This window comes from Ceratosolen solmsi, unplaced genomic scaffold, assembly GCF_000503995.2.
Source record: "Ceratosolen solmsi marchali unplaced genomic scaffold, CerSol_1.0 scaffold41, whole genome shotgun sequence".
Classification (NCBI taxonomy): Eukaryota; Metazoa; Arthropoda; class Insecta; order Hymenoptera; family Agaonidae; genus Ceratosolen; species Ceratosolen solmsi.
The window spans coordinates 6052408-6066745 of NW_011948424.1; the positions used below are offsets into that span (position 1 = coordinate 6052408).

The window sequence follows — 14338 nt, forward strand, 5'->3', positions numbered from 1 at the left end:
AACGCAGCCGAGACGATCGTCCGCCGCTCCGCCCGGGCTGCCTCCTCGAAACTTCGACCTCTTCCCGTGTTGCCAGGAGTCCGGCCGCTAATGCGCTATATACCTTGGTCGTCACTCGGCAAGCCGCATGCACCGAACGAGACGACGGGCCGCAGCCGTTTGCAAGTGTGCGACGCGCGCGTCAACGAGCGTGTGCGCGGCGGTGTGCGCACCGAAATTTTCGACTCTTCCCACTCGGGAGTCCGGGCGAGCGTCTCCCGCTTTATTCGCGCACTGGTCTCCGCTCCTCCAGCGGCCACCGATTAATTCCCGTTGACGAGCAACTCAGCAGCGGCGGCAGCAGCGCCGACGCTCGTCGCGACCCTCAGTCACGTACTCGTTCGAACGGCCGCCAATTACGTAAACACATAGTCGCATTTTTGAAAAGTGGTGGCAAACGGGCGAAGAACAAGGTCGTCGTCGTCGTCGTCGTCGTCGTCGTCGTCGTCGTCGTCGTCGTCGTCATTCGCTACAGTTGCTCGGTACACCGTTCTAGCCCCGGACCAGAATGTCCCTTACCGCCTCGGCGCCGACGTATTGAATAACGCACGGGACTGCTGGGCTACGCGGGAGGCCCGACCATGTGGTCCCCGAGTTAAGCTCGGCCGCCGTCGTCTTCCTCCTCCTCCCCTTACGCCGGTGCCGCTTTTACCAACACCGTCAAAACTACTACCACTAGCACCGCCGGCACTACCACTGCCACTACCACTACCACCATCACCATCACCACCACCGCTACCGCCACCACCACCACCACTACCACCACTTCCTCCTCTGCCTCTTCCTCTTCCTCTTCCTCTTCCTCTTCCTCTTCCTCTTCCTCTTCCTTTTTCTTTTCCTCCTTCACCTTGTCCTGACAGAGCAAAGCTAATAATCCACCGGGACCTTTGCCGAATTTTCGCAACAACGCCACGGACGCGCAAGCTTGCTTACAGACCCGCTAGGCATACACGGAATAAAATCGTAATCGCTCGTCAGAAAGCCGAAGCACGTAAGAGCGCACGACGAAAATTGAAAAGCAGCGGCGCGTTTCCGGATTCGAGCTTTCAGCGCATTCAAAACGACCAGCGCAGCCCACACGCGTAAGCATGTGGATTGGCGCGTGGAGTTGTCGGCATCCGGGGTGGCCGTCGGGGAATGAGCCGGCATTGGGGCGCATGCGTAAACGGGTCGGTCGCCGATTACTGGGGCCTTGAAGTCGGTTGGTGGTGCCGGCGTGGTTCCTTTGCGCTCGGCTTGCCGATTATTTCCAATGTGCCATGCGCGTTGCTTGGTTCCCGCGGCCGAGATCCACCCTCCCATTCCCTAACCCCTAGCCATTAGCCCCCCGTCAATCATCCACGGTCACCTTAACGTTTTGTTGACATAAGCCGTCAGGCAAGATATACCGTTAATGAGAGTACGGAAGCGTGCAGGGTGGGAGTGAGTGAGCGAGCCGAGTGATCGAGCGATGGCAGGAGAGAGGGAGAAAGGAAGCTGGTTCCGATAAACACGTTGCCTCCAGTGCCCGGTCGCCCAGATCTTATTGAACCTAATCAAATTGTAATTCGCTTGGATATACACAGGCGACATTTTGCCGAAGCTTCGAAAATGTGCGCCTTGGGGTCCCAGGCCTGACGCTGCGCTCCCAATTATAGGCATTTCGTTAACGAGGAGCTTTTGTTGTATCGGGGCCTGGTTGAGCGAACATTCGTTATATGAGGGGAAGGGGGATATTGGTAATTGAATGTCGTTAATATCGAGTTTGTTTAAATGCGCGACTCGCTAAACGAGGAGCGGACATGGTGATGGTTTATAAATAAAATTTTACCGTAATATTATCTTCTTTCGCGTGAATCATTCACGCCCGTTTTAATTGTTGTTAATTTAAACGAATACAATGGAAAAGGGATAATTGTCGGTAAATATGGTTAGGTTATTATTTTTTTGTCTAAAAGCACGATCGAAAGCGTTTATTATAAATCATAAAAAGGACAAATAAAGCAAATTATATACTTATTATAGTATAAATATAAATAAGAGACATGTTTTAATAATTGGGAAGTCACGTGTCGCATACGTTTTTTACCGTCTTTTCTTATATTCATTAGAATGTTAGTTGCGTCATAATCTTGAAATAACCAATTAAGCATAGCCTAAGATAAACATGAATTGAATTTTAATAAAAAAAAAAATTTTCCAGTCAATCATAAACGTTAGACATAATTAAATATAAAATGTAACATAATATTGTTATTTTTTGTTATATATATTTGTTATATATATATATAATATATTTTTGTTATTATTACACATTATGTATGATCGATTTTACCGACATGGTAATAACTTTAAAAACAAGAAAAAATTTGATAGGAATAACTTTTTAATTACATTAACTTCGAACGTTTAATAGCGGTTTTGCAAACTTTAAAAACCAAAATACACCGACGTAGTAATTATATGTGCTTATCAATTATACATAATACAAGTAACGTAAACTTTTCTTTCGTAGAGTAATTATTATAATATGGAATATAATTACAATGTCTGAAAAAATATTAAACAATGATTAAATAAATATATTATAACGCTGAAATTAATGTATTGGAAATAAAGATTTTAATTGGCAGATAAATTTAATGATTTTGAGAAACAATTGTCAAAATGCTCAATAAAATTAAATAGAATCATATACGAATCAATATTTTGCATAAAAAATAAATTCATGGATTCTATTTTTTTTTTTTCTTTTTTTTTTATAATAATAAACAATACTTTTTAAAAATCTAATTGTAATTAAAATTTTAACCCTTCCAAGGTTCTTATTCAGAGTCTTAACAATAAATAAATAAAAAAAACAACATATATGATAAATATAAATACTATGTGAGATTTATTTTCAATATGTCAATAAATTTTCTAAAATCTCAGTCACATCATTAGGATGAGATTGAATTATGAAATATTCATAATTGCTACGAATGCTTTTTCAACGATTTTTCCAAATTTTATTTATTAAAACGGTAATAATTTATTCTACTACGAAAAACCGGTGACTTTTAATTAAAACAATTAACAATTTCATTCCAGATAATTATCATAATTAAGACGAATAAAATATTTAGAGAGGAATATAAAATCCATGTAGTTTGCCATTTATTTATTTATCAAATTGAGATTTTTATAGTGGTATGTTGATTAAAATTTGATAGAAATAATTTCAATTCGTGCAAAATTATGAATTATTATGTACTCGCTCGCTTGCGTAAATATGCACGTGTGTATATGTAAACTAAATATTACAGCTTTCACTATGTAACTAATTATCTTATATTAAATAATTTATAGCGATTAATTTCATTTATAATCTTCTTTCTTCTTTCGCTTATACACGACTTTATAGCACAATTTACATGCATCTACATCGATTATTTAATATTAATATTTTTAATTCTTCAAGCTATCAATGCTGTAATATGAATATTTCATCAAATTAATGATGACGCACGTTGATTAACTCCATATTAAAACCCCATACATTAAATATTTACAAATTAATAAATAATTTTGTCCATGTCTATTCATGTTTATTTTCATAAAGTTGGTATTGTTGAATGATCGATATTATGCATTTGATAAGGTGTGAATATATTTTATCTAAAGCCTTTTGTACTTATTTTTATATTTCATTAAAAAATAATTTTATTTTCTGTTTTACTTACTACTTTATTTAAATTAAATTCTAGTCATTACAAGGTTCGTTTCAAAGAATATCGGGTATGTTTTTATTATTAATAAATATACCTCTAATATATATAATTATTTTTAATGATTTTTAATAATATTGATTAATTGTATTCTCGATATTGTAAATAATGCTAAATAAGTACAACAGTGCTAAATATTTCTGATTTTAAGACAATTCTTCTTCATTCAACGTATTTAATACATTCTTAGATACTAATTTAAACATTTTTAATTAATAAGATCTTTTCATTATTAATCACTTACAGTATGGCACAATAAATATTAATATAACCAAATGTTTTGTATAAATAAATTTCTTTTTACTTAAATTATTTATTACTATGACTGTTTGATACAATTGATGATTATTAATGTATTAACGTAGATATTATTATAAATAACTAATATTGTAGATATTTGCATCTTCACGATTCTTCTGCATAATATAAACTATGTATATTCTTCAATATATTTTCAAAGCATATCACATAAAATGCATTTCTTCGCTTTCATACAATTTCAACGATAAAAGCAAAACATAACTAAAGACTAAATAAACATATTGTAACAATTAAATATATAAGAAATATAAATTATTGAAAGAAACTTAAATACCGATTGCATTAAAAGTGTATTAGTAATATATTAATCAATTCATTCATTCCTTAATTGATTAATACATTTATGAGGGCTTCTTTTAGATGTAAAAAGATATTACAAGTTCATCCAAAAATATTTTCAATAACATGAATTGGTCTTGAAGTATATTTTATAACATAGGCTAAATTAATTATATTTATACATTTATACAAGATATAATAAAAGAATACGTTATAAATTTTATGAAAGATAGATTATGTTATAAAAATGTAGAAATAAATAGTTGATAATTTATTAATAATATATTTATTTGTTTAAATAATATTTCGTGTCCGATGAATAATTTAAATAAAATAAATTTTACAATGTATACAAAAAAAAGTTATCTAGATTTCCTAAATTAAAGAAAACCATTCAAATTCATAAGATATTAATATTTCAAATTTGAAAAATAAAATTTATTACTGAATCATTATTCTACTTGTATATACATGTAAATATGAACAAGTTACGAATATTATGTATAATTGTATATATAATTTTTTATATAATTTTATATTATTTGTCTTTGTAAATCTCGTATACAAGGTAAGTAAATTTCATTTACATAATTATTTGTAGAATTTTTGTTCACAAGACACCATGCCAATAAGTATTAATTTATTAAAAATTTTATTACATTCCTTTACGATTGGTTTAAAAGATTTCAACAACAATAAATCGCTGCATTTATATCAACTATCGTTAATCGGATATTTTCTCAAATACTTTTGAAATGCTTCTGCAATCGTTGATCTAAAACAAAAAAGTTTTTAATGTACAATATATTAAATTTTTCAAATCATTTTAAATAAAATATTCATGAATATATGGTTATTTATAATTATGGTTATTCTTACATTATATATATATATATGTTTTTTTTTCTTTCTTTTTAATAAATTATAGTAACATCAATAAAAATGTATTACATTAAATCACATTCAACCTGATATATGTAAATGTAAATATGTAAATGGTTCAAATATTTAAATATATCTCATAATTTAATTTAAAATATTATAGTAATTAAATAAATACTAATTTATATCGATATATATTTTTATAACGTATAGTCTGTATAAAACTATGCTTTATTATTCAACTTTTTTAATTACTAACGTCAAAAGTCGTATTTGGATTAATACATAAATTAATTTCACAATTATGTGAATGTTAAAAATATAATTTATTGAAAATTAATAGTTGTTTTATCGGTACAAATTTATATTGGAAATAGTAGCTTAAAACTACAGAAATTAGATAAATTATTGATAAACGGATTAGCACTGGCACATACAACTGTCAGGCATTGCATTGACTTTAAAAACAATAGATATAAATGTATTTTACTAAAATATATTTAATCATCGTCGAATTATTTTCCATCGTTATATTTTAAAATAGTTATCAACAAATTATGTCATTATACATGAGCACTTAATTATTCTTCAGGTGCCTGATATTTTAACTTTTTACATAAAAAAAAAGTATGACAGAGATGTCAAAAATATAGTTTTTAATTTGTATTTAACTATTCATGTATTCGACCTGCAAATCATTTTCCTTATTAAAAATCTTGAAAAAATCGAATAATTTTTGGTATTTTTAACGCAATTCCAAATTATAGAACCGATATTTTTAAATCACACAAGATTTAATTAACACTCGTAACAACAATAAAGTAAAATAAATATATATTTTTGTAAGCAACTATTATTAAACAAAATAGATATAATTCGCATTTGATACTATAATAAAATGTTAGTCTTTATGGAAAAAAAAATGCACCAACATAATTATCAATTACATTTTTTATAGCAATTATTAATTCAGTTCATATTAATTTAAAACAAAAAGTAAAATTGGCAATGAGTATGATTCCAGAATCGATTCAAATTATATAAAAAATTTCTTTATCATCAATTTGTTTTACTAAAACAGTATTCATATAATTTCAAAAATATCATAAAAATTATTTCTACGTCAAACAAATTAAAATTCGTAAAATTGTATAGATCATATAATTTTATTAGTTGTTTTGCATAAAAATTTATGTACGTTTCGTAATATATTGAGATCCACATTATTAATTAAAATTTAATAATGTAGAGAAAATATCTGGTGAATCGTAACGACGTATTATTCTTTGTTTTTAATTAATTTGCTTTTTATACAGTTTTTTAGTTTGGATAATTTCAATTGATGATAAACATATTATTTAAACAATGAAGATTCTTTTATAAATATATTATTATTTTAATATATCATTGTTTTAATTAATATAAAATATGAAAATAAAACATGAAAATCTTTAGAAAATATTAACACTTAATTAGTAATATTAATCATTAATTTGATTATCTATATTTATTTTATGAATAAAATATTTTATAAAAAATATTATTATAAAATTATATACGAATTTATACTAAATAGAATTGTACTAAACTATTATGTACATTTTAAATGCGTTTATAAATGCATATAAAAGGAATTACAAAATACTATTAACTGAACTTTTCACTTTTTCAAAGAGCATATAATAAATATTGATTAAAAACAGTATTATAAAACATTAATATAAAATCTATTAAAATTATATCTATTTAGAATATCACGAATGCCATTTAAAATTCTTTTTAACATGAAATCATGTTAATGAACTCATTTATTTTTCTTATTCTCATTATATATCTGCTCATAAAATTATTGATTCGAAGCTACTACAACTACATGAAATTAAACTTGTTAATAAACTATCAACAAAGCAAAACTTAAAAATCTACAAATTACAATTAAATATAATTTTTTACTGTATTAAACACCTTAATATTTATTTCATAAGAATCGTATTGATGAAAGCTCCGTAAAATAAATTGTGAATATTAACCAACAGCAAGTTTCTTTTTCAACAGAAATTCTTACCTAAACATTTTTTGATAAAGCACATAAGCACTCACGTGTCCGGCATCAACAAATCGTATATCAGCTTTTGGCCAGATTTTCTCCAAACCTACACAATCGTCTCTTGGTACATAAGCATCATCTCTTGCACACACAGCTATTATAAGCTCAGTATCAACCGGTACTTCGAAATTTTGTAAGTGTGTGCACTCATCCATTATTCCTCTCATGAACTGCAGTGCCTCTGGCTCACGCAATTTTTTATCTAAAATGATAAATATTTTCAAGTTACGAACAGGCAGATTTTAATGATCGATAAATTATAATTACTATTTTTCTATAGTATTTTAACGTAAATACTGTATTATGTTCAATTAAATATTATGATTACCGAAATCTAAACGTTAATCTTATTTGTATACTTTGATCCTTAGTAATTAAATTAAATCAAACTGCTCAATTTACAGATATTTGTAATGTTATGATTTTTTATATCGTTAAAAATTCAATTTTACTTACAATTTTATTGAATTTGTATAGAACATTTTGAATTGATTTTCAATATTTTAAATTTAATAAACTCTTACTTTTTTTAAAATTTGACTTATATTTCAATTTATTTGATATAAACTTCATAGGAAATAATTGTGTAACGGCATGTTCTTCTACGAGTGTTTTCTTATCGACTTTATTTTTATCTTCATTAGTATCGGGAGACAAATTTATCGTGGACTCTTTATTATCTGTATTTTCCTTTTCTTTTACAGGCTCGGTAGATTCATTTTTAATTTTATTGAGTGTATTCATACTTTTAGGGAAATGCTTTGCAAAATATTGTCCTGCTAAATACGCATCCTAATAACAAAATTAAATACATAATTAAATTAAGCACATAATTAATATAAATGTATATCATGTATACTAACATCTCCATGAATTACTTTGACCATTTTCGCTAAATCATTTTGATACGTTTTATTTTCAAAATACTGTGATTCCAATAAGGACCAATTAATTGAGTCACTCATTACACCTTTAGTAAATACTGGAGACGCAGTTGACCATGAAAGACAAGGTACTAGTGGTATTGGTTTTGGCCAATTTGTGGCTGCAAGAGAAGCCATCTACAAATATAAATAATTTAATAAACAATTTGATTGTTAATATTATTAAATAATAATATTAATAATAATAAGGTAATTAATTCAATTTGTTAATTGAATGGTACATACAATATTGATAGCCTATAATGTTATATTCTTATTTTATTTTTAATAATGAATAATAAAAATTGACCAGAAATGTAAAAACTAATGATATATTTTTTATTTTACGTGATAATTGTAGCTCGAAGCTTATACATAGAATAATATCAAATATATATAGTTTTATATTGTGATAAGAATATATTAATTTTAAATTTCTGATAAAGGATGAATGAAATATTTTTAATTTTTAATATTTGAAATTATTGTTGCAAAATGATTAATTAGTTTTTAAAATTATATACAAACATGTCCACCCATTGATAATCCTGTAAGACCAAGAGGTGCGTATCCTTGCTGTTCACACCAATTGAGTATGACGGTAGATTCCAATATTATAGATGCACCCATGATAAAAATATCAGACACATTGTGCAAATTTGATTGTCTATAATATGAGAATTTTTAAAGATTTAAAATATTTCATTAAGATATACTTTAGAAAAAGAAAAGAAAAGATAATAATTTACATCTGATCTTTAGGCTTTCTACAACCATAAAATGGATTTTCAAGTAAAACCGATGCTATCCCTGATTCTTTAAGTAACGGCCTTGCAATAAAATTTCTTCTACGCCAAAAGTACTATGGACAATATAGAATTCGTTAATTAAGAAATTTTCAAATTTACAAACAGAAGGCAAAAAATCATTAGCAGTAACCATTTTTCAATCTCTAAAAGAATATATTATAGACGGTAGAGAAACTTTAAAATAAATAAGCTGAAAATTTTAGATTGACAATAAGACTGCAATAAAGTTATAAAGAAAATTTTTAAAAACATTTGTATGTTCTTTTACATGATCTCCGGTTCCAGCAAGATGTAAGCAAATAGGTTTAATTTTTTGAGACTTCCACTGTTTTGGTAAAATCATTTGAAAGTAAGCGGTCTTGGTTGCTTCCGGCATAATACCGGGTAAATTTCTCTCAAACGGTGACTCAAATTTTCCATCTATCACGCGGCAATCTGACCATTTCTCATCCTGGTAAATAAACATATCAAAAATTTCATATAACTTATAGATTTTGTTTTAAGAAAGTACTTACCTTTGTTATTGTTATTGGATAATCTCGAGGTATGAGATTGTAACACAGTTTTCGATTAGCAATGATCTTTCTAAATTCAAATAATCTGCACATATATTAAATATATTAAATAAGTTATCGCAGAGAATTTAAGTACTTATATAAAAGCCTGGACATAATTATTTGTGGTAATATTGAAATCGTCCTTCAAATTATTAGGTACAATTATTAAATAAATTAAATTTTATAACCTATTCATAGGTAAACAAATGTATCATAAAAATCAAATATATATATAATAATATAAAAGTTAAGAATTCTGGTGACCGGTATAAAAAATCAATAGCAACACCATCGCACACAAATAAAATACTTCACCATTGCATCGGTAACTTACTTTTTTAAATTTTCTGGACTACCCCATCCCTTGGTAAAAAATTTGTTGATCAAAATACTTCTGTATATTGCATCCAGTCGACTTGGTGGCATAATAATAATATAAATTTAGATATCCACAAGAAAAATACATTAAAAATCCCTTCAACAGCTAAACTCAAGTACAAAATTCTCATACCGTTCAAAACATTATTATCAGCTAACGGGAATAAAATATTTGCAAGAGTTGCTAAAAATAAAAATACGGATCAGTTAAAACTTAAAGGTATAATACTACACAACCTCGACCACATTTGCTAATTGAATAAGCTTATATCTCTTTCTACTCTTCGAGACCGAGCGATCATGACACTTATTTCCATCTGTCTCTCAATTACTAATGATTTGCTAAATCTTACTTTTAAATGTATTAATATTTCATGGAATTGTTGTCAGTGTGATATCTCGATTATCATTTTTTTAAGACATTGCGTATGTAAGCAATATTAAATATCCTTATCATGATCACATTACACTGGTTTTATTGGATTCTTTTCGAACATTAGTTAGGTTCCAGTTTTTACTAAGCAACTCTCATCTTTAAAATAGTGAACCAATAGTAGGCCGATGGTCTGATCAAACTACGCACGTCTGCTATTACGATATGCTGTCAAAACTTTATTTTTCCTACTAAAGTCGTTCGTTCGAAATTTTAATTATTCAAATCAATTGCTTTTACGCAGAAATGATAATAATCTTTTACGCATTTTCATCATAAATCATAATTTTCACTACATTAAATTCTATTAGTGTATCGGCGTATACGCTTGTTTTGTGCATGTGTGTGCGCGCGCGCGCGCGCGCATAAAATATCGAATGGACTCATACCTATGAATATTTATTTATAAGCTCACTTCATCTAACTGAATAGAAATAAAACTTCAATATCTAAAATGACACAATACCGTTGATCTTAGTATATGAGTTACATAATTATTAAACTTGTATTCTTTTCTCATACAAAATGTGAACAAAATATTTACAATATATATGTAGATATATTTGATATTTTTTGCCGAAACCTCTGATAATTGCAATTTAAAAAAAAAAAAAAAAAATATATATATATATATATATATAAATATTGAAATTTGAGTCATTGACTACGCTTCTCTCTCTCTCTCTCTTTCTCTCTCTCTCTCTCTCTCTCTCTCTCTCTCTCTATCTGCGCAAATGTTTTAATCAGTGTGTCATCATTTACGTACATGGATGTATACTCATTATAAGACACATTGTTTATGAATTATATGAATCTATAGTGCAAAATATTTAGACGATAAATACTTAATTTTAAAAAATTAAAAATGAAATGCGATACATTTGACGCCACTAATTTAAAAGCTAAAAGATGGATTCGGGACGGGACATCGGCAACGACCGAGTTAAATTCGTTTCTTACGTAAAAACTTCCGGGACCGGCAGTTTTTAAGGGGACGGCCTCGGGCTCGAAGCCGCTCGGATTGTACCTCGGATTCCCGGAATTACTATTCGTATCGTACAAAAAGGATCTGTTTTATTATTCTCATTAGGAAAACGGCGGCGAATTTGCGGCCTCGTGGACGTCAAGGCCGACGGGTCGTTCAATGGAAAATTCAAACGACTTTATTACATGTCTCGGCGGGGAAAAAGGCGTTTCCCAAAGACAGAGACTGTAATTTCTTAAAATTGAATATTATTTCATGGGTAGACTGAAAGTGTTTAATAATAATGTCAAAAGAGCGTTTCATCTAGGCCAATTCTTATAACATATTATTTCACGTGTTAAATACATAAAAAGAATAATAATTTCTTACATACAGTTCAACTTGTATGTAATAATTATTTATTTGATATTTAATTATTATTATTGTTGTATATATATTACTCTTTTTATGTAAGTATTTGTATTAAAGTATACTTTATGTATTATATAATTAAAATTCATTTTAGATATATATATATATATTTTTTTTTTTTTTTTTTCCTTGCTATTTTCTCACAAATACTTAATCAAAATGAAAAATTGTTATAATTTGTAGAAGATAATTTCTTATTCTGCTCATTCAATGATCGGCTTAGTAAATATGTTAATTGCTCAATCAGTTTTTTAGTAGAAAAGCAGCAACTAAAGCGAGCAATTTGTGTTCTTATTAAGAAATAAATTTTCAACCATTAGAAATTTATTCTTAATTGGCTGATTTTCAAATCATATTGTTTCATTGAAAAGGTTGTTGTTGTTAATTTTTTATAGTCTTGTATTTTCTACGCATAACAGCTTAACGTTCCGAGAATTTCCTCTACAATTTGTCGAATTTCTTAAAAGATATTATTGTTTTTTTTTGTTTTTTTTTTTACAGTAGTTCTAGAAATATGAAATGTAATATTCCAATAAATTTGCCAACTATAATTAGATATTTAGCCTTGAATCTATATTTATTAAATAGAAAATTTATGAAAAATCAAGAATAATTTATTTACATTATTAATTTACACGATATAAATTTAAGAAAATATCATATTTTAATATAGTTCCATCACTCACCATTATCTTCTAAAAGCACTAATTTATTTATAAAATAACTAATAAAATTATGATATATAAACATTTATCAAATTTGTTTCTAAGTTTCTGAAATCGTCGTTTTCATAATAACAAGATGAAAAATATTTCTTTATATAGTATAAAACATTCGAACAACAACATTATTATAAAGATATTATTTATTAAATTTATCATAAAGTCGATCTGCAATGAGATTATTCGACTACATTGTACTTTATTAAAGTAAATGCATTGTACACAAATCAATTTTGCTCGTCGCTACATTTTTTTTTTTTTTTTTTTTTATCTAAAGAGTACACATTTAACTTATATATAGTAAGATAGTGTTCTATAAAATTCTGACATAGATACATGTAAAGTTTCATTGAAATCTAATAAAGTGTTTATATAATAAAATCTTATACTGTATTTACGAGACCTTCGATTAGGCATCTCATCCGTTCTCATTATATTGTAATATTTTTTTTTTAATTTGGCTCTAAGCAATATTCTACCGACTGACTCGAGCTTATGAAAAATTCCTATAAAATATTTTAAAATATATCCAACAAGTTTTTAAAAATTATTCGAAGGCTGACTTGATTTTTTTGTTTTTGTTTTTGTTTTTACTTTAATTACAAATAATTTACAAGTAATTACAAAGTTTAACAAGTATTATACAATACATGTACTCGATTAAGGTCTTATAAATTATTCAATCAATTTTATTATCAAGTTTATTTTTTTTTTTTTTTTAACGGGATGTATATGATAATTATAGAAATAATTTGTTACTATCGAGATTAATTTGAGAATCGATGGTGAATATACATTAATACTAATTTGTTCTCAATGCCTGGAAATAATTCAACTTCTTTCCAAATATGACATTAGACATTGAGTTCTTCATCCGGAGCATCATACATAACAAAATACTTAGTGTTTAAAACAATAAAATTCGTAATAACAAGATATATCACGATTATTTTGGTTGAACAGAATGGAAATTCTGTCGTATCTTATAAATGTATCGATGGGCTTAAGAAATTCTGCAATGTTTATTTTACAATAAAGTCCTTTATCGAACACATTAACTAAAGAGTTTCTTGACTTTAGAATTTTTCGAATAACATTTGTATTGTTATAAGCTTCAATATAAGGCATCCGTGCCTGAGTCGTTGATAAGTATCTGAAAATCGATATAATGAAATATCGATACATTAATTGTAATATGATAATAAGGTTTCATTTAGCATTTATAAATTAATTGACATTGTAATTAATTTTGAAACGATCGATATTTTTATTGTAAAAGATAAAATTCGTATAATATATATATATATATATATATATATTTCTTGTATAAATTTTAAATTATTATCTTCATAAAATATAACTCTATCCTTTACAAAATAATAATCTTAAATTAGTTTAATCTAATACATTTATAGTATAACAAGAATTGAAAATTAACTATAAATTAATTAATTATAAAAAAAAATCTTATTAAAAAAAAAAAAAAAATGTTTAGGTACACTACATGTATTACTAGAAAATATCTTTGTCTGCCCTAAAGATTTCTCTATTTTATAATTTAATGTATAAACAATATTTATAGGTTTCAGGTAGTTGATTTCTTATTACTCATAGAATCGTTTTCAATTTTTGTGTTGAACCTCTTGTCAATTCTTTCTCAAGAAATAACAATAAAATACAATTTCTAATACATCACATATATTTGTAAAGCCACGTATAAAGCCATTGAACTGATGTAATTAT

General features: G+C 28.0%; 1 protein-coding gene across 1 annotated transcript; it reads right to left on the reverse strand.

Moving 5' to 3' along the window:
* Positions 1–4916: 4916 nt before the first annotated feature.
* Positions 4917–10683, reverse strand: LOC105362615 (uncharacterized protein C4orf29 homolog). Its single transcript, XM_011500090.1, is given in 9 exon segments — positions 4917–5163; positions 7336–7651; positions 7902–8169; positions 8241–8438; positions 8829–8967; positions 9050–9162; positions 9378–9560; positions 9625–9709; positions 10001–10683. Coding segments are annotated over 9 exon segments (1455 nt in total). The 5' UTR covers positions 10093–10683; the 3' UTR covers positions 4917–5102.
* Positions 10684–14338: the final 3655 nt, after the last annotated feature.